Source organism: Lissotriton vulgaris, chromosome 1_1 (genome assembly GCF_964263255.1).
Source record: "Lissotriton vulgaris chromosome 1_1, aLisVul1.2, whole genome shotgun sequence".
Taxonomy (NCBI): domain Eukaryota; kingdom Metazoa; phylum Chordata; class Amphibia; order Caudata; family Salamandridae; genus Lissotriton; species Lissotriton vulgaris.
This window is the reverse complement of record NC_141685.1, coordinates 14,171,889-14,193,570: the sequence shown is the minus strand read 5'-3', so window position 1 is coordinate 14,193,570 and position 21,682 is coordinate 14,171,889. Positions and strand designations below refer to the sequence as shown.

Below are 21,682 nucleotides of genomic sequence, written 5' to 3'. Positions count from 1 at the left end.
AGTTGCAGGCACATTGTCCACATTTAGCTGCACCTCATGAAGTATTGTGTCTCAAATCTAAATGCTGTATCAGTGGTAAACAGCTATCAGTTGGGTCAATTCTTCTGACTTTATTTTGAACTATATCAAATCATGGGTGCGAAATTAATTATGTATTGAAATGAGTAGATACATTGTGAACAAGTGTGATTGCCGTCTATGTATAGAATTTTTTTCTCTGTTTAGTTATCATTGTCACAATTGTGTAATTGTCACTGTTGTGTAGAACATTTTAGTATAGGTCATAATTGATAATGACTACTTTTTTAGCTAGGTTATATGTTATTTGTCTGTATATATGTGTATAGTGTAATATTGAATATTTAATTGAGTTATTATGAAATAGTTACATTGTTCTATTCTATTTTTATTAGGGATTTACAATATTAATTGTCTACTGTCCTGATGATGGTCTTGAAGAGTCACCCATAATAGACCGAAACGTCGACTCCCAGCTTTATCCAAAAGGAAAATTCTCTATAACCTTTATTTTGGATAGGCCACTCACAGGCTTTACAGAGATTCTTGATTTGTTTCGGGATATTTATCCTGTATCCCTGTTTTGCAGATTATTTATGCTTTGTATTTTTCCCTTCATGATCTAATTCTGATAAAATTTACTTTTTTGCCTATACACATGTCCATTTGTTTTTGTTTTTGTCTTAATGTTAAGTATTGTTATGTTTAGTTAAATATATGTTTTATGAAGTCTTCATAATTAATTTTATGCAGGATAAGTAAGTTACCTGTACTCAATTCATTTACATAAGTAAGTTAACTTCGTTAGTACAACAAACTCCTTTGGAGGCAATTTTACCTATCTTACTACGTTTTTACCCAAGCCCCCAAAGGTTTACTGGGTTGCTCACTCTATCTACCATGTCCAGAGGAGGGGCAAAGGAGGTGAGGCCTGTCCAGGGGTGCCGAGGAGGAGAGGCCTGTCCAGAGGAGGGGCAGAGGAGGAGAGGCCTGTCCAGGGGTGCAGAGGAGGTGAGGCCTGTCCAGAGGAGAGCAGAGGAGGAGAGGCCTGTCCAGGGGTGCAGAGGTGGAGAGGCCTGTCCAGAGGTGCAGAGGAGGTGAGGCCTGTCCAGAGGAGGGGCAGAGGAGGTGAGGCCTGTCCAGGGGTGCAGAGGAGGAGAAGCCTGTCCAGAGGAGGGGCAGAGGAGGAGAGGCCTGTCCAGGGGTGCAGAGGAGGTGAGGCCTGTCCAGAGGAGGGGCAGAGAAGGAGAGGCCTGTCCATGGGAGTGGCAGAGGAGGAGAGGCCTGTCCAGAGGAGGAGAGGCCTGTCCAGAGGAGGGACAGAGGCCTGTCCAGAGGTGCAGAGGAGGGTGGGCCTGTCCAAAGGTGCAGAGGTGGAGAGGCCTGTCCAGGTGTGCAGAGGAGGCGAGGCCTGTTCAGTGGAGGGGCAGAGGAAGTGAGGCTTGTCCAGGGGTGCAAAGGAGGTGAGGCCTGTCCAGGTGTGTTTAGGAGGTGAGGCCTCTCCAGGTGTCAGAGGAGGAGAGGCCTGTCCAGAGGAGGGACAGAGGCCTGTCCAGAGGTGCAGAGGAGGGTGGGCCTGTCCAAAGGTGCAGAGGTGGAGAGGCCTGTCCAGGTGTGCAGAGGAGGCGAGGCCTGTTCAGTGGAGGGGCAGAGGAAGTGAGGCTTGTCCAGGGGTGCAAAGGAGGTGAGGCCTGTCCAGGTGTGTTTAGGAGGTGAGGCCTCTCCAGGTGTCAGAGGAGGAGAGATCTGTCCAGAGGAGGGGCAGAGGAGGAGATGCCTGTCAAGAGGAGGAGAGGCCTGTCCAGAAGAGGGGCAGAGGAGGTGAGGCCTCTCTGGGGTGCCGTGGAGGAGAGGCCTGTCCAGGGGTACAGAGGAGGTGAGGCCTGTCCAGAGGAGAGCAGAGGAGGAGAGGCCTGTCCAGGGGTGCAGAGGTGGAGAGGCCTGTCCAGGGAAGCAGGGGATGTGAGGCCTGTCCATGGCTGCAGAGCAGGAGAGGCCTGTCCAGAGAAGGGGCAGAGGAAGAGAGGCCTGCTCAGGGGTGCAGAGGAGGTGAGGCCTTTCCAGAGAAGGGGCAGAGGAGGAGAGGCCTGTCCAGGGGTGCAAAGGGGGCAAGGCCTGTCCAGGGGTACCGAGGAGGAGACGCCTGTCCAGGGGTGCAAAGGAGGTGAGGCCTGTCCAGGGGAGCAGAGGAGGAGAGGCCTGTCCAGGGGTGCAGAGGAGGAGAGGCCTATCCAGAGGTGCAGAGGAGGTGAAGCCTGTCCAGGGGGGCAGTGTCTCTCTTTGGGGCCTGTGCATAGTACCCTGAGGTTTAGGGGGAGTCAGAGGCGCTGTATGGGGTGGAATGAACTCTGGGCTCCTCTGTCCTTAATGAGAATCCTTCACCGAGAGGCCTGTCCAGAGGAGGGGCAGAGAAGGAGAGGCCTGTCCAGGGGTGCAAAGGAGGAGAGGTCTGTCCAGGGGGAGAAGAGGAGGTGAGGCCGGTCTAGGGGTGCAGAGGAGGAGAGGCCTGTCTTGAGAAGGGTAAGAGGAGGTGAGGCCTGTCCAGGGGTGCAGAGGAGGAGAGGCCTCTCCAGGGGTGCAGAGGAGGAGAGGCCTGTCCAGGGGTGCAGAGGAGGTGAGGCCTCTCCAGAGGAGGGGCAGAGGAGGTGAGGCCTGTCCAGGGGTGCCGAGGAGGAGAAGCCTGTCCAGAGGAGGGGCAGAGGAGGAGAGGCCTGTCCAGGGGTGCAGAGGAGGTGAGGCCTGTTCAGAGGAGGGGCAGAGAAGGAGAGGCCTGTCCAGGGGAGTGGCAGAGGAGGAGAGGCCTGTCCAGAGGAGAAGAGGCCTGTCCTGAGGAGGAGAGGCCTGTCCAGAGGAGGGGCAGAGGGGCAGAGGCCTGTCCAGAGGTGCAGAGGATGGTGGGCCTGTCCAAAGGTGCAGAGGTGGAGAGGCCTATCCAGGTGTGCAGAGGAGGCGAGGCCTGTTCAGTGGAGGGGCAGAGGAGGTGAGGCCTGTCCAGGGGTGCAAAGGAGGTGAGGCCTGTCCAGGGGTGTAGAGGAGGAGAGGCCTGTCCAGGGGTCAGAGGAGGAGAGATCTGTCCAGAGGAGGGGCCGAGGAGGAGATGCCTGTAAAGAGGAGGAGAGGCCTGTCCAGAAGAGGGGCAGAGGAGGTGAGGCCTCTCTGGGGTGCCGTGGAGGAGAGGCCTGTCCAGGGGTGCAGAGGAGGGGAGGCCTGTCCAGGGAAGCAGGGGATGTGAGGGCTATCTATGGGTGCAGAGCAGGAGAGGCCTGTCCAGAGAAGGGGCAGAGGAAGAGAGGCCTGTTCAGGGGTGCAGAGGAGGTGAGGCCTGTCCAGAGGAGGGGCAGAGGAGGAGAGGCCTGTCCAGGGGTGCAAAGGGGGCGAGGCCTGTCCAGGGGTACCGAGGAGGGGAGGACTGTCCAGGGGTGCAAAGGAGGTGAGGCCTGTCCAGGGGAGCAGAGGAGGAGAGGCCTGTCCAGGGGTGCAGAGGAGGAGAGGCCTGTCCAGAGGTGCAGAGGAGGTGAAGCCTGTCCAGGGGAGCAGTGTCTCTCCTTGGGGCCTGTGCATAGTGCCCTGAGGCTCAGGGGGAGTCAGAGGCGCTGTATGGGGTGGAATGAACTCTGGGCTCCTCTGTCCTTAATGAGAATCCTTCACCGAGAGGCCTGTCCAGAGGAGGGGCAGAGAAGGAGAGGCCTGTCCAGGGGTGCAGAGGAGGAGAGGCCTGTCCAGGGGGAGAAGAGGAGGTGAGGCCGGTCTAGGGGTGCAGAGGAGGAGAGGCCTGTCTAGAGAAGGGTAAGAGGAGATGAGGCCTGTCCAGGGGTGCAGAGGAGGAGAGGCCTCTCCAGGGGTGCAGAGGAGGAGAGGCCTGTCCAGGGGTGCACTTTAAGGTCTTGCAGAGGATGTGAAGGGAGTTGAAGCAGGTGGAGGCGACGGCGTTGATCTGGCGGCTCAAGGTTTGCTGTCTACGACGATCCTGAGATTCTTGGCATGGGTGGTGAGGGTAGATGTTCATCCTGTCTATAGTAGCCCCAGGTGGAGTCCCACGCTGACGTGCTTTTCCCAAAGATCACGGTTTAAGTCCGTCAGTGTTTTAGACAGATGATCTTCATCCAGTGGGCAATTCCAGTCAAACAGGACTAAAACTTCATCCGGGTACTGGGCGTCTTGGCCATGAGAGACAGTTGTGTGTCAGTGTAGGAGAGAACGTTGATGTTATGAGAGTGGATGATTCTAGCTAAAGGGAATATGTATGCATTGAAGAGGGTCGGGCTCCAGGAAGATCTGCGTGGAACTCAGCAGACGAGGTCACCAGCATGCAATGTGTACGGTGTCAGGATGATTGACTTGGTTCTTCCCGTCAGGAAGAAGCAGATCCATCGGAGTGCGTCTCATTGGATTTTGATCTCCTGGAGGCGTTGGATAAGGATGGGGTGGGAGACTGTCTCAAACTCTACAGAGAGGACCAGGAGAATGAGATCACCATGTCTCTTGTGTCCATAGTCATGCCGATGTCATCCATGGCGGGGATGTGGACAGTTTCCAAGCTGTGGCCGGGGCTCAAAGCAGACTGAGTGGTTTTGAGGAGCTGGTGGCCCTTGAGGTATTCAACAAAGTGTCTGTTGACCATTTTCTCCAGGACATAAACCGGGAATGGTAGCAGGGGGATCGGCCTGTGCTTGGCGAGCGTTAAAGGGTTTGAGGGGGTTTCTTCAGCAGTGGAGGACAGTGAGTCTTTCTCTCAATCAGTTCTTTCTTGGGGTCTGTAGTAAGATCGAGAGATCCACCCCCAGGCCCCACCAACTCTGAATGCTGTATTAACGCAGAGTATTGGAGTGGCCAGGCAAGGGAAAGGGGTTTAGGAGATAGGAGCTGCGAGGAGCGAGATTTCAAAAAGAAAGCATACATAATATTCAGATGGAACCTAAGTTTTGAATTCCCCGTAAAACTTTCCCTGCTTTTGAAGAATACGTTTTTTTTTCCCTGTTTGGTGAACTTAGAACTCTCTCTCTCTCTCTATTCTGCATTTTTGAGGGTTTCTGTTTCTATACTGGTTCTCTTAAAATTAGGCTGCAAGATAAAGGGGATCAGGTGAAGCCACTTGTTCAACGCTAACCTTTTAACACCTTAGCTACACCCAATTCTAGACACTGCTACAAGGATACATTCCGTAAAGAGTTTCATTAAACATTTCTCTCCCTCTCCTTCAATAGTTCAACGCCCCAGGTTAAGTCATCTGGCTGTGAAAGATAGTTGTATGAACTGAACAATAAAATTCATGAATCATGTTCTTTATTCTTCAGCCAAACGGGGTTCTCTCTATGGAGCTGCCTTCCATGGAATTGTTTCAACTAATAATGGTCTTGACTGGTAGCACAAGAAATCAGGTTACATTTAGTCTATTCCTTCGAGTTAGAACCAAAACTATGATGAGGCTTTAAACGCAAAAACGTCCGGCCAACTCAGCCCTTACCAGGGGTTTCACTCTCTCCCAAATGGAGGCCGGACTCAGCCCCTACCAGGGGTTTCACTCTCTCCCGAGTGCAGGCCGGACTCAACCCTTACCAGGTGTTTCACTCTCTCCCGAGTGGATGCCGGACTCAGCCCTTACCAGGGGTTTCACTCTCTCTTGAGTGGAGGCCGGACTCACCCTTACCAGGGGTTTCACTCTCTCCCGAGTGTAGGCCGGATTCAGCCCTTACCAGGGGTTTCACTCTCTCCGGAGTGGAGACCGGACTCAGCCCTTACCAGGGGTTTCACTCTCTCCCGAGTGGAGGCTGAACTCAGCCCTTACCAGGGGTTTCATTCTCTCCGGAGTGGAGGCTGGACTCAGCCCTTACCAGGGGTTTCACTCTCTCCCGAGTGGAGGCCGGACTCAGCCCTTATCAGGGGTTTCACTGTCTCCCGAGTGGAGGCCAGACTCAGCCCTTACCAGGGGTTTCACTCTCTCCCGAGTAGAGGCCGGACTCAGCCCTTACCAGGGGTTTCACTCTTTCCCGAGTGGAGGCCGGACTCAGCCCTTACCAGGGGTTTCACTCTCTCTGAGTGGAGGCCGGACTCAGCCCTTACAAGGGGTTTCACTCTGTCCCGAGTGGAGGCCGGACTCAGCCCTTACCAGGGGTACATGTAAGTGTAAATGTATTTGAGCTTATATAGCGCACAGCTACCCACAAAGGGTTTCCCGGCGCTTGCTTAGGGAACCCGTCCTGGTATTCCCCTGTGAGATAACCCCGGCAGGGTATCCACAAGGTGAAAGCCAGGCATCCCACCGCGAGGGGCCGTTGTGAAGATTAAGCAAGCTATTGCCCAGAGTCGCAGAGTGTGAACCCGTGAGTTGAGAAGGCACCAGAGCGAGAATTATCAAGTCCGTGGAATTTTTGAGCCCAAGACCCGCCGAGGCGGGGAATTGAACCCTGGTCCAGGGCCGATCTCAGCTTCCGGGTCTGCCGCCTCTAACCCCTGAGCCACACTTCTCCACTCTCTCCCGAGTGAAGGCCGGACTCAGCCCTTACCAGGGGTTTCACTCTCTCCTGAGTGGAGGCCAGACTTAGCCCTTACCAGGGGTTTCACTCTCTCCTGAGTGGAGGCCAGACTCACCCCATTACCAGGGGTTTCACTCTCTTCCGAGTGGAGGCCGGACTCTGCCCTTACCAGGGGTTTCACTCTTTCCCGAGTGGAGGCCGGACTTAGCCCTTACCAGGGGTTTCACTCTCTCCTGAGTGGAGGCCAGACTCACCCCATTACCAGGGGTTTCACTCTCTTCCGAGTGGAGGCCGGACTCTGCCCTTACCAGGGGTTTCACTCTTTCCCGAGTGGAGGCTGGACTCAGCCCTTACCAGGGGTTTCACTCTCTCCCAAGTGGACGCTGGACTCAGCCTTTACGAGAGAGTGGGGTTTTGGGTGCTGCTGGTGCCGATGCGGTGAGTGTTGGGTGTGGGTAAGTGCATGATAATTTGCAGGAATTGCAAGAGAACGCTCCCTCGATGTTGTATGGGCAGTGAGGCACCAGCTTGTGGAAGGGTGGCTGGGGTTGAGGGCACGGAGGGACGCAGTAGGTAGTAGCGGGAGTGGAGAGGACCAGGGTTCCTGTCACTGGGCATCGTCCATGCATGGATGGGCGCAGACTGGCTTGCCTTTGGCATGCCTTCCGGGCATATGGCCATGTCTGAACTGGGGTGGCGGAGTGAGCTAAAGAATGGTGATGGATTAAACCCAGATCAGTTGACTGGGGCTGAGTGCTTGCAATGTTCAACACTCCTTCCATCATCCCTTTTGGTATCGCTTTGTTGGCCGTAAGTGTGGCAGGGTATGCCCAGACGTGACTCCCGTGCTCACTTTGCCACTGGATTCAAGATAGCCTGGCTGATGACGGCTGATTAGCCAGAAACCGGTCCTAGGATGCTTGCTTCCGGTCCAGGGAAGACATGGCTTGGCAGTTCAGGCTGGACTGTTCCCATGAGGCACAGGGTCAGACTGATTTGCATATGGCCATGTCTGAATTGGGGTGGCGGAGTGAGCTAAAGAATGATGATGGACAAAGGGCAGATGGATAAGATTCCCTTCCCCTTTGAACTAATATTAGGGAAAGAAACCAGTGGCTGTCGGTGGCATCAGATGCATGACATCTACTGCAAGACAGTCCGGCTCAAGACCATCTTGAGCGTTTTTAAAAAATGCAGTGCCATGCGGAGAGCATGTGGCATTGGTAGATTATCATTTCACACACCCTTAAATAATAAGTTTACACTCCCAGAAGTATTTAGAGACACTTGTATGGGAAAATGGAAGAGAGCGGGAGTAAATAGAATTGGCTGTTTCTTTTCCCCCACTGGTCTTCGATCCTTCGAAGAACTGAAAGAAGATTTGACTTCGAATTGGCGGGATTTATTAAAATTTCTCCAAATGAGAGATCTTCTTGAACGGAAAGGAGGGGGACAGTCTAAATTTGGGAACGTTTAAATTATTGAAAGGATAACCCAAAGTAGAGTAAGCAGCCCTCCCAGATGATATGGACAAACCTCCAAAAAATGAAAGTTGAAGGTAGGAATGTCCGACGAGAAATTTTTTATGCTCATGAGTTATTGCAGTCGGTTTTGATATCTGCTAGATTATAGGCACAGTTTCATAAAACGTGTTTCTTTTTGTATTATACACCTGACAAAATCTCGAAATGGGGTTGAGGGAAGGGAACATGTTGTCCTTGGTGTGCACTATGTATTGCAGATAGTGTTCGTATTTTTGCATCATGTCAGGTTTTGCAAACATTTTATAAAGAGATCACAAAGTTTTTATCAGAAGTGTTAAAAACTGAAATAACACTTTGGGGCTGATTCTGATGCGGGTTGGAAAGCATTCCCACCCAGGGGCTGATTCTGATGCGGTTAGGAACATGTGCTCCCATTGAAGTCAATGGGAGTCCAACCAAATCATATCTGGAAGCATCCGGATGCTTGGTCGGTCGGACTCTCCCGATTTGAGTGGGTCAGAAACATTTCCAACCCGATTCGGTCGGGAAGCATTTCCAACCCGCATCAGAATCAGCCCCTGAGTGTGTAATCCTGCTCGGGACTTTTGAGACTAATCGGTGTAGGGCAGGGCATGAACTGATTTTTATTCATATGGCAGTTTTACGAATGTGTATTGCGGCTGCCTGGGTGGATGCCAATGCACCGACTTTTCAACAATGGCTTGGTAGGTGGTTAGCAATGTCTAGAAACAGCCATATATAGGCAAAAAGGGAGGAATCAGCGTAATAAAGGTATGAAAATCTGGGACCCTCTCCGTGTCTGGATTCAAACTCAAAGTGGAGAATGAAGATGAGTAAGAATTTGCACTTATTGAATCTGCACAAATCACATTAGGATAAATCTTTTTCACGGGATTATTATAGTCTTTTCTAGTAAAATCTATTGTAGTTCAAAATTTGAGATGGAAGCAGTTTATTGCCTTACATGAAATAATGTAAAGAACTTTGGGAAGTAGGTGATGTATTAACTCGTACTCCTGTCTGCGTGGGGGAGTGGTGGGGTGGGTGGACTTGGGTGGGGTGAAAAATGCAAAATGATTATAGATTATAGATTCACCTTGTCAAGTGACGCTATTCCATACATTAAAGGGGCTGAAAGATGCAAGATGGATCAGGACATTTCCGTATTTTCCCTTATTCTGAGGGATGAACACGTACCTCGTGTGTAGAGCCTCGTGTCTGGTGTGTGGTATTAAAGTGCCTCGGTCCGAGCCACAGCCCTGCCCCTGGGGGGAGCCTCTGGGCAGGTCCAGGGGAGCAGTGTCTCTCTTCGGGGCCTGCGCATAGCGCCCCGGGGCTCAGGGCAGAGTGAGAGGCGCTGTATGGGGTGGAATGAACTCTGGGCTCCTCTGTCCTTAATTAGAACTCTGGGCTCCTCTGTCCTTAATGAGAATCCTTCACCGAGAGCTCCTGGGAGAAGCACCGAGAGGTCTATCCAGGGGAGCAGTGTCTCTCTTCGGGGCCTGTGCATATCGCCCAAGACTGAGGCCGGAGTTAGAGGCGCTGTATGGGGTGGAATGAAGTCTGGACTTGGTTTGTGTGTGAGGGTGTCGGGGAGCCACCCCCTTTACTTTCACTCCTAGGGTCAGCTATTTAAAAAAGTGAAAACAAAGTCTTTTAATTTTATTCAAAAAACAAATTACACGCACCTCTTGATTGGGGACGGACCGGGACTGTTGTTGCTGTGATCATAAAGACAAGCCTGTCATGTGATAGTGGTAGCGGTGCCAGGACATTTAATTTTCACTGGGCGGGTCCCAAGTGTACAGTATTTGCCGGGCTGAGGAGCTCACAGCCCCAGCTTTGCAAAGACACAGCCTTGAGGATCAGGCTCCACCCCTGATGGAGTGGGGGTGAAGTTCGGCGCAGGCGCTTCAGGCTGAAGCCCTGTAGGGCAGGGGCTCCACATCAGTCAGGGAGTGGAGAGGATGGTTGCCCCTCCCTTTCCCAACTCATCCTATGGGGTGAGTCCATCAATGTGACAAGTTGTGAAAGGGTGGGGTAGAGGCTGCAGGCAAACAGAAAGCTGGACTTTGAAGACACACTGCGCAGACGCGAGGTGTCGACTTCCCGCGCTTCTAATGATGACTGGAGCACGTGGTAGCAGGGTGCCATTATTCATTTGCAGCTCCGGTGCCTGTGTTTCACTGGCAGCCAGGAGGTGAGGAACAGACACGGTGGTCGCACTGCAGCTGCCTGCCCGCATCACCTACAAGCCGCCCTTCCTTGCCCTGGCCTGATCCGAAGGTGACACCCGCACAAAGGATGCGTCGTCTGCGCCCGCTCTCCGTGGCTCCTCTGGATGATATCAGCTGCTTGTAGGTTTATTCTTGTCTTCATTTAGAGGTGCATCCATTCTGCAGGGTACTCCGCTCTCTCTCTGCCTTCTCTGCAAAGCTCGGGGAATATCTAAAGTAAGAGAGGCCCTTTGTGTGTGGCCACAGTGGTCTCTTCCATACCTGTGTGTGTTGACATTCGCATAAAGATGTTTCTAGGAAACTTATGAATGTAGTGAGTAGCGACCTTTTACTCATGACTGCTGACCGGTGCAAATGTTCACCTCTAATGTTAAATGAAAGCACAGCAGAGAGTCCTAAAGACGGAGCAGCAGCAGGAGCCTTAGCGTCTAGATAATTCCTCCGTGCCGACACCTGCTGGGAAAAATTCATATTTAACTCACAATCACATTGAAATTAAATAAATACACTTCCAGAACATGTAAGTGGCTAACAAGTTGTACATAGATATTATCACGCATTACACCAAAGTATTTTTTTGTCTTGCGTACGCAGCGCGCACAGAAGGAGACATTTAGTAATCAATTTCTTTTTTCTGCCAAAAACGTGCATGCTTTTCATTGCTTTCAAGGCAACGTGTGCACGTTTGGTGATTCCCTTGTGGGAGCGAGCTTTGAAACCATCTGTTTGTAATTAATAGATGGTTCCTGCTCGCTCCCGCAAGGGAAACAGCTGCAGGCCCCTTCCTCTCTCCCCTGCCCCTGCTGCCTCCTCCTGTCCTCTTGATTTTTCACTTTTAGTGTGAGGTGTGTGCGCTTGTTTTTAAATGCAGTAAAAACGGAAAAAGGTTAACTCTTAATAGTTGATGATCTACCCTTCCCTAAGGCCCCAAAGTGAGTGAGCAAGTGTATGAACCAAATTGTCTTGTGTTCCCTGTGGCTTCTACAGCACACAGTGTCTGGTGCCCAGGTTTTATGAATGTGAGGGCTGGCTCGTTGTGTGGGATGGAGGATGGGTTGGGAGAGTTTGGGCTCGCCAGATGAGTCGTGTTTGAACTGTTTGTGGTGTCATGGAGTTCTTAAATCCTAGCTGTGTTCTTGGAAGCTGTTGTGAGGGGGTTTGGCTGGCCTCTAACAGAGAATTGTGCAGGCCTTTGATCCCAGGCCTGGCCACCAGGGTGCTGGCCGAGTTGCTTTTAAAGTGGCTGCTGCTGTGAAATTTTTTTAAGCAACCAGCTATTTCAGTTATTGCACATGGGATGGATGCATCCGGTGTTCTGCTGACAGTTTTAAGCACCAGAATATGCCATTCAGACACACAACACTTAATTGAACTCATAATTTCCTGTGATATAGCATGCTGTGGTCCTACAGCTGGTGAGCTGTGTAATCAGAATTGACTGAAGAAGACACAGCGGTCGGTGCCTGCCCCAGTGATCATTATAACTAATTATTCCATGCATATCATGATAGAAATGTAAGTATGGTGATGTGAAGGAACTGTCACCATGTCACGGTCCTCAGACGTCTCTGCCCGCGGGTTTTACCCAGCAGGCAGTGGGCAGGTGAGTGCCAAGGCACTCTTTTCGTGTATGTGTAAGGTGAACACCTAAAGATATAACGCCTAAACTAAAACGTGGTAGTTATTAACTAAAATACAGAAACAATCTACATTGTTGAAAGAATGGGCATGGGGGGTTTATGGTCCCTAGATTGGGCAAATGGATGCCATGTGCGTCCGGTTCAGAGGGCCATGAAGCATGTTTGTATGTCCACGCAGCTGTGGCAATAGTAACAGGTGAGGTGTTTAACCTGCTGTGATGTATCCATGCAGCTGTGTTGTGGCAATAGTAACGGGTGAGGTGTTTAACATGGAGTGATGTATCCATGCAGGTGCGTTGTGGCAAAAGTAACCGGTGAGGTGTTTAACCCGCTGTGATGTATCCAGGCATCTGCGTTGTGGCAGTAGTAACGGGTGAGGTGTTTAACCCACTGTGATGTATCCATGCAGCTGTGTTGTGGCAATAGTAACGGGTGAGGTTTTTAACCTGGATTGATGTATCCATGCAGGTGCGTTGTGGCAAAAGTAACAGGTGAGGTGTTTAACCCGCTGTGATGTATCCATGCAGCTGTGTTGTGGCAATAGTAACGGGTGAGGTGTTTAACCTGGAGTTATGTATCCATGCAGGTGCGTTGTGGCAGTAGTAATGGGTGAGGAGTTTAACCCGCTGTGATGTATCCAGGCAGCTGCATTTGTGGCAGTAGTAACGGGTGAGGTGTTTAACCGGCAGTGATGTATCCAGGCAGGTGCGTTGTGGCAGTAGTAACGGGTGAGGTGTTTAACCCGCTGTGATGTATGCAGGCAGCTGCGTTGTGGCAGTAGTAACGGGTGAGGTGTTTAACCGGCTGTGATGTATCCATGCAGGTGTGTTGTGGCAATAGTAGCGGGTGAGGCGTTTAACCCGCTGTGATGTATCCAGGCAGCTGCGTTGTGGCAGTAGTTACGGGTGAGGTGTTTAACCTGGTGTGATGTATCCATGTAGGTGCGTTGTGGCAGTAGTAACGGGTGAGTTGTTTAACGTGGAGTGATGTATCCATGCAGGTGCGTTGTGGCAGTAGTAACGGGTGAGGTGTTTAACGTGGAGTGATGTTTCCATGCAGGTGCGTTGTGGCAGTAGTAACAGGTGAGGTGTTTAACCCGCTGTGATGTATCCAGGCAGCTCCATTTGTGGCAGTAGTAACGGGTGAGGTGTTTAACCCGCTGTGATGTATCCAGGCAGGTGCATTGTGGCAATAGTAACGGGTGAGTTGTTTAATCAGCTGTGATGTATCCATGCAGGTGTGTTGCGGCAGTAGTAACTGGTGAGGTGTTTAACCCGCTGTGATGTATCCATGCAGCTGCGTTGAGTCAGTAGTAACTAGGTGCAAGGAAAGCGAATTGCTTTAATTTCTCCTTCCTTTTCCAACGTTGCATGCATGGTGCACTGTGCAACATGCATAGAAGGTGGGAAAAGGTTCCTCTCATGTCTAGGCATAGTATTTTGTACAGGAAGGGTGTCCTTCCTGTACAAAACCGATGCTGGACTCACACACACACCCTAGCGCTCTGGTGCTAAGGTGTGTGCATGGTGCAGGGCTGCTGCAATCCTGGTAGTCAAAGACAAAGCATACCAAGTGTAAATGAAAGGTATATATCATTTTTTAATATTCACATACAATATTTGGAGTCAGGGATATTTCGACCCTGTATACGTGGACACCTCATGTAGAAATGGAGGTGTTAATATCCTTTTCCTATATCTATTTCTTATCCAAGGTGAAATACCAAACAGAAACTGTTATTAAGCCCAGAAGTAAGAGGGCAACAAGATTTTGAACAGAAAACGCTGTCCGGTGGGGAATTTATTCCACTGGTTTTAAGGTACGCAATAAATTTACAAATACCTTTAGTGCATGAATAGGAGTTGTTTCATCTAAGCTCCATAAGCATTGGACCACTCAAGTCCATGGGAGAGGTAAACACTATTAGTTTTGTTCAAAGGGTATGAGCAGAAAGAATATGGTGAATATGTTCGCATAACTCAATGTCTCAAAGGAGCGAATAATGTTTAAATAAAACCTTAGACATTTTTAAATGGTATTAGTGTGTAAACTGAAAACCCTGTGTGAAAATAGATGTTTGTGTTGTACTAGAGATGCCCAAAGATTAACTGTAGTAACCACAATTGTGATTAAGCATAAACTTGTGAAAACTTAATAGACTGCACCAATGCAACTTAGAGTAACTCTGTCTTTTTAAATCTTTAAATTTGATGTAGAATCTGTCCTGAAGAAGGTACTAATCCAAGAAACCGAAACGCTGCGTCGACCTGTGATTCTTTGTTTTTAACTGTGTTTATTCAAATGTATTTAATGATGTTTTTTTGAAAAATTTTTATACTGTGTAACAATGAAATTTTTAACAATGTGTATATACAATAAATGTTTGACAGAGTAACTCATGGTGTGAAAAATTTTATTTTATTTTATCTTTTACATTATTGACATTTGTCTTGTTTATTCTCTTTGTTTAAAACCAAATATTGTGTTCATGGTGGGGAGTACTTAATAACTGCAGTTTGAACAAGGGTGTATAACAGTCATCTCCTTATGAATTTGGCATCTTTAGGGATATAAGCAAGTAGTTGGTCTTATCATACACTGATAGAAGTCGAGTACAAATCATTGTAACTTTACCTCTCCCGCCATATTAATGGCATGCTTCATAAATATCTTTTTAGAATGAAATGTTCACCCTAGAACTTAAGAACCAGGTGTGAAACTCAGTCTAAGACTGTTCTCTCGTGGGGACATCCCTGTCTTTTAAGATTCACTATCCCCCCAGTCCCCTATAAGCCTGTGCGGGGTCCTCCTTTACTTTTTAACTGCTGCAATCAGTGCCAGCGCAAGGCAAAGGGAAGGAGAGAGCCATATCTTTGAAAATATGGTGCTCTCCTGCTCCCTCCCTGTCGCACAACGCATTGCAGCCTCGCGGGGGGAGGGCTTGGCTGCATTGTGTGGAGATTTGGTAAATCTCCCTCGAAATGTCTTTTACAACCAGTTGAACATTGTGAATTCTCATTCCATTATGTTTCAATTTAGTAATTTTAGATATCTTTACATCCAACAGAAAACAAGCCTTGAATGTGTGAAATGACCATCAATAATGAAGCGAATGCTGTAAATATTCAATAATAGCAGAAATAATGAGCTACAGTATTCATAAAAAACATCAGCGCAGTCGGCAACAGAGGAACCTGCACACATACTGACAGATCCCGGATGAAGCATCAAGGGCAGTCCAGTGATTGCAAGAGGCTGAGCTGTGCACCTCCACGCCACAAGACGAAGAAATGACCTTAGGAAAATAAACAAATTGCCTCCTGGATAAACAAGTGTCCAACACCAGCTCTGATCATGGGATCGGTATGATGTGATTACCACAGTGCTCTGTTTTCAAAAATGACGACGAGCCATCATTCCGTGCTCTAGGTGAATTGTAAACTCTTTCAAGGCAAACCACAGTAACCAGAGAAGAGCACAACAGAACAGAGCCAGACAACTGACGGGTAATGGAAAGAGGAGTACTTCTATCTACAATACAACAGACTGTCCCAATTTGCACCGGCCAGACGGAAGATACGTCTTTACCCCCAAGCGTGCATAGCCATAATCCAATCTAAAGGCACAATCGCCTATAAAGACACCTTCTACGTATTAGGAGTGTGGCAAATATTTGGTGGCTATTGCATTTTTATTGTTAAAACAGAAATCACATGTGCAAAATACTGCACACATATAAAGTGTGAGAGAAAAACACAAGTGCTTTATCAGACATGTCGGCCCATCAGGAAATGCAGTCATGGGATGTAGACAAATATATACCCGACCCACAGACAGTAACCAAGAAAGAAGAATCATACACATGCAGCAAGAGCTTGCTTCATCAGCAAACATACACAGGACAAAAACCATTCAAGTGTAGTGAATGTGTAAAGAGCTTTAGTCAGTTATCACACCTTCAAAAACATAATCGAACACACACAGGGGAAAAGCCATTCAAGTGCAGTGAATGTGGGAAGAGCTTTAGTAGGTTATCACACCTACGAAGACATCAACAAACACACACAGGGAAAAAGCCATTCAAGTGCAGTGAATGTGTGAAGAGCTTTAGTCAATTATCAGACCTAAAAAGTCATCAGCGAACACACACGGGGGAAAAGCCATACCATTGCAATGAATGTGTGAAGAGCTTTAGTCAGTTATCAAGCCTTCAAAGACATCAGCGAATACACACAAGGGAAAAACCCTATGATTGTAGTGAATGTGACAGTAGTTTTAGTTACTCTTCAGCATTAAGGATTCATCAGCGAACTCACACAGGGGAAAAACCATTGAAGTGCAGTGAATGTGCAAAGTGCTTTAGTCGGTTATCATACCTAAAAAGACATCAGCGAACACACACGGGGGAAAAACCATTCAAGTGCAGTGAATGTGCAAAGTGCTTTAGTCAGTTATCAGACCTAAAAAGTCATCAGCGAACACACACGGGGGAAAAACCCTATCATTGTAGTGAATGTGACAGCAGTTTTAGTTACTCTTCATCATTAAGGATTCATCAGCAAACTCACACAGGGCCAAAACCATTCAAGTGCAGTGAATGTGCAAAGTCCTTTAGTCGGTTAACAGACCTAAAAAGTCATGAGCGAACACACACAGGGGAAAAACCCTATCATTGTAGTGAATGTGACAGTAGATTTAGTTACTCTTTAGCATTAAGGATTCATCAGCGAACTCACACAGGAGAAAATCCATTTGAATGCAGTGAATGTGAGAAGAGCTTTAGTCGGTTATCAAACCTACGAAGACATCAACAAACACACACAAGGGAAAAGCCATTCAAGTACAGTGAATGTTCAAACTGTTTTACTTTGTCATCACACCCACAGAGTCATCTGTTGACCCACATAGGAGAAAAAAAATTCAAGTGCAGTGAATGTGCAAAGTGCTTTAGTAAGTCATCACACCTACAAATTCATCAGCGGACACACACAGGAGAAAAGCCATTTAAATGCAGTGAATGTGGCAAGAGCTTTAGTCAGTTACATCACCTACAAAGACATCAGCGAACACACACTGGGGAAAAACCATATCAGTGCAGTGAATGTGGGAAGAGCTGTAGTAGATTAGAAAATCTAAAAACACATCAGCAAACACACACAGGGGAAAAACCATACAGTTGCAATGAATGTGAAAGCATTTTTAGTCGTTACTCAACATTAAGGATTCATCATCAGCGAACACACACAGGGGAAAAGCCATTCAAGTGCAGTGAATGTGAAAAGTGCTTTAGGCACTTATCAAGCCTCCAAACACATCAGCGAACACACACGGAGGAAAAACCCTATCATTGTAGTGAATGTGACAGTAGTTTTCGCTTCCCTTCAGTATTAAGGTATCATCAGCAAACTCACACAGGAGAAAAACCATTTAACTGCAATGAATGTGGGAAGAGCTTTAGTCGATTATCAAAGCTGCAAAGTCATCAGCAAGCACACACGGGGGAAAACATTGAAGGGCACTGACAGTGTGAAGAGCTTTTGTCAATTTTCGATCCCACATAGCCCTCATGTATACACTCCTTCATTTAACTCATATGGAAATAATCCTAGAGTTGCAGAGACTTCAGAAAGAACTTAAGAACATCAAACATAATATTGAACCATCTGAGGACATAGACAAGAGCAGAACAGTGAGGTTATTGTGAGAGGAATGAATTATGGAAAAAGATAACATTCAAATTATGTGGGACATTTAAATACCAGATGATAGAAGACCGGACTAGCAGTAAAGAAGAAAAACAGATAACAGTATTTGCAGGATTATAAAAGTGTTTTTTTCCAGTGATTGTTCACTTCCGTTCACATAGCAGAGCTTCATGTTGTACTAGGATACACAGTGGGAGGCTAGCACAATGTGGACTAAAAGAAAAGAAACATTGTTCATTTTAATTTGGTGAAGAAGAGATACAAAGAAAAACATTCAATTGCACCTGACCACACTACCTGTAAAAGCAACACTGAACAATACTTGGACTAACAACTATATTTTCAGCTAACTTGTCGGATTAGTGATAAAACGTATAAACCAAGCACACTGAGAGTGAACATTTTGTCAGGGCTCTGGAGATGGGAATCTTAATTGTTAATATGTATGTATTACTATTAACAAATGCCCCTGCAGTATATGTAATGAACTAAAGCGAAGCACAGGTGTTCAAGAAATAACCTATTTTTAGATATAAAAGAGCATATACCTTGTTTTTAACTAACGTTTGCTGCATCTTTTACACACTGTTTTCAGCTTGTGCCTCGGGCCTTATAACTAAGTGTGAACCGTGGCTCCTCTCCGACTTGGCTCTCGCTATTAATTTTGTGACTTGCCAAACTCTTCTTTTTACCAGAATTGAGCCATTGTAAGCAGCAGACTCTGTTTGAAGAATGTGGTGAAATAGCAAAATCCCACATCAAAAGCCTATATGTGCCAGGACAATCAGTTGCACTCCCAGCAACTCATCTTTCACACTGATTGTCCCTTGTCCTCAAATGTTCTGAAGGATTTGTCGTATGAATGCCAGAAGTGGCAGTGACATTCATGAAGCTAAAGCTAACAGGAGTGTGTGGGATATAGAGAGGGGGAGAGAAAGAGAGCGAAAGAGACAAAGAAAGGGGGAGGAAAAGAAGGAGAAATGGAAGGAGGGGGTACGGCAGGTGATTTGTATTCACCTAAAAATGGAAGAAGCAGCCGATTAAATGTCGATGTGTGACATCACCAGAGAAATAGGCTGAATACCTGTGAATTTATATGTTTATTTTTAATACCTATAGACCCATGTCATGCCAATAAACAGGGCACAACCAAGGAAAATAGTGAAGGAGCCCATTATCATATGCAAATCACAATGATGTCACATGTAGTGACGTCACAAAAAGTGATGTCAGGCCCTTATAATAATTTTCATGTGAAAGGTCGATGGCCTGTTTTAAAAACAAAAAGCAAGAAACAAAAAATACTATAAAAATATGTTTTTGGTTTCAGTTTTTATACATCATGTGTTTTCCCACTATCAGTTTGCAACTAAACTCGGAAATGACTGAAAGTGTAAATATTTTAAATAGATATTAGGAACTTGGAAATTACATTTTTAAACAGTTTTCAACGAATAAATACAATGTGCTTTTAATTTGCATTTGTTTCCTGACGTTGTTCTTTCTCCAGCCCCTAAGCACCAAAGTGTTTCACTTTTACAGTGTATTAAGCAATAGAAGGGCTATTTTTTCAAGTTCTCTGTTCCTCGCTTGCGCCACTCACACAAATAAATAAAGGGGACGCTGCTAGTGGGGTGGATAGTTGTAAACACTCTGAGTCCTGTGTTTGCAGATGCAAGAAACTAAGTAAAAATTCCCAGTTGCAGGCTAAGAAGCTAGGTGGAACTGGGACCCCATCAAACTGTGTCGACCCCCGACTTGTGCCGTGCTGATAAAGCAATAGTGAATTTGAGTAATTTAAGATGAATTGAAATGAGAGAAAGAAAAGAAGAGAGCAAGGTGCAGGATATATTAAAGGAAATGAAGAAGAGACACAAGACTTAACTCTGTTCTGTGTACAAGCATTTTACATAAACAAGTTGTGTTGTGCTTTGTGAAAAGGCTGTCACCCCCCTTTGTATGTAAATGAGCTTCTGTGAGGTCCCATATCGTCTAGCGCAGATGATAATGTGAGTATTGCAAGGTAATCACAAATAAATGCTATATTGAGAAATAATATGCTTCCAGGTCTCACAGCTGTGGTTATGTAGTTCTTTATTAGTTTTTTTAATTTACTTTAGTTTGCAGCAATTCTCCAGGTCACTTTTTTCTCAGTATATCGCTTTATATCGCTCCTTGCTCTCCATCAGTTAAACATGAGGTTTGATGTAGGATTTGTTGTTAGTGTCCCTAGACCATGTCCCAATCCCTTTGTACTCTATTTGTCGGCATGTGTTTTGTCCACACACTGGTCTAGGATGGGCCTTCTCAAGGTAAAAGGCACTGTAATAGGAATAAGAAATCAGACATTTATGAAATGGTATGTTAACAAATATGTGCCTTTCAGTTATCAGGCACCACCAAACTCACATCTGCACATGTAATTGAGCACCAGACTAAAGTGACTCCTCCCTATATAAATATGTACAATCAGTAATCGGGCTGATGGTTTCGCTGATGCGCACAGCAAATAAAGTTTCTGAGTGGTGGAAGCTGGTGTTCCCGCGTGCGAGAAGTTGGCCTGGTATAGAATGCTCACTAATTCTAGTGATCACTTTTTACCATGCCAAGCAACCCTTATCATGATCGGTTGTAAGTCAACCTTATAGACCAGTTATACTAGTGGTAACGTGGACAAAGCAGTCTTAGGCTAAACTCTGAAAGGCATGTGAAGCCAGCACTATTACCATACACAACCCCCTTGAATACCAAATGAAAGGACACCACACAGATATATATTGAAAATATATATATATTTATTAACTACAAATATCCCCTGAACTCTTTATGAGCACAGAAGCACAAGCGTTAAACAAAACACAGTTTAAAATACACAAAAGTTGCACAATATGGATGAGCCCTAGGGGCCACCTAAACCATATACTAAGAAAGTGGTATAAGAGATACCAATCTAAAGGGAAACAGGCCTAGGGCCTTGGGAATTGCTGGAGTTGTTCGGGACTAACTAGCAGTGACTAAGTCGGGAAAGGCCCGCGGGACTCGGGTGCAGTGTTTAAAGTGCACGCACTCACCAATGCAAAGTCTATGGTGCGTAAAAGTTAGAAAGTTAGTTAGTTCGGAACCTTCCGAGTGACCTAGAAAGCTGAAACTTGAGACACAGGCCCTAGAGGTGTCTACCAGTGTGGGAACACCGGCGTTGCTGAGTTACCTCACCCACAGGAAGCCGGTGCATAGGGTTGAAGTAGTGTCGGGTTTCGTCACGCTGGTCGATGGTGCTTGGAGCTGGAGATGCTGCAGGCGGCTCGATGTGAAGAGTTCCGGTGGATCCAAGGGTGGATCTGAAGATGTGATGACCTGAAAGCAGAGGGGACAAGGTTCAAAGTCACTAGCCAGTGACTACCGTGGAACCAGATTGGAACCAGGTGATGTCGGGTGCAAACAGGCATTGAGGTGTAGATTCTCTCTGCAGCCACGTGGATACCGGGGGTTGAGGATGTCCAGGAGTTGGTTACGAGCTGTCACACGCAGGCTTCTCGCTGTTGGCGGTGTCGGCAACTTGATCAGAGCAAACAGGCCTTGGCTAATGCAAGCCACGCAGAAGTTGAAAAAGGCTTCCTACTCGGACCAGCAAGGTCAGAGCGGGTGCTCCTTTTTACAGGAGCTAGGGCAAGTCTGGAGCAACCAGACCCGCAGTGTAGTTCTTCAGTTTCGTTGCCAAGATGGTCCCTGACCACGTGGCTAGTGGCCGGGATGGCGCGTCGAGTGGCACAATGCAAAAGCGCCCCACGCAGATCGTGGAGATGCTGGGGGGCTGATCTTCAGTGCAAGGGCTGCTTGGTAGTGGGGGTTCTGAGTCCCCAAAGCACAATGTCGAGGATGCCTCTGAAGCTGCACAGTCAGCTCTTCGGGTGTCTTGTAAGATGTCCGGTCCCACGTCTCTCGATGCCTCCACGAGTCACTTCTTTGCAGGGACTGTGGATCGGGCTGTGAGAAAACTGGGAGTCTGGATATTGTCAGGCTCTGGGCTTGGGCTCTGGCGGGAGGCGGCGGCAAAGCAGATGTTGATTTGCTGGTTGGTACCTGTGTTCACAGGGTGGCCACTCC

General features: G+C 47.5%; 1 protein-coding gene across 1 annotated transcript in view; it reads left to right on the top strand.

The window, feature by feature from the left end:
* LOC147736965 (uncharacterized) overlaps positions 1 to 19,057 on the top strand; it is an 87,359-nt gene extending 68,302 nt beyond the window's left edge. The window contains exon 2 of the mRNA XM_086954122.1: positions 14,941 to 19,057. Within this exon, the coding sequence (XP_086810248.1) occupies positions 15,647 to 17,395 (1,749 nt within the window). The 5' untranslated portion in view covers positions 14,941 to 15,646 and the 3' untranslated portion in view covers positions 17,396 to 19,057. The remainder of the gene's footprint in view (positions 1 to 14,940) is intronic.
* The last annotated feature ends 2,625 nt before the right edge of the window (positions 19,058 to 21,682 follow it).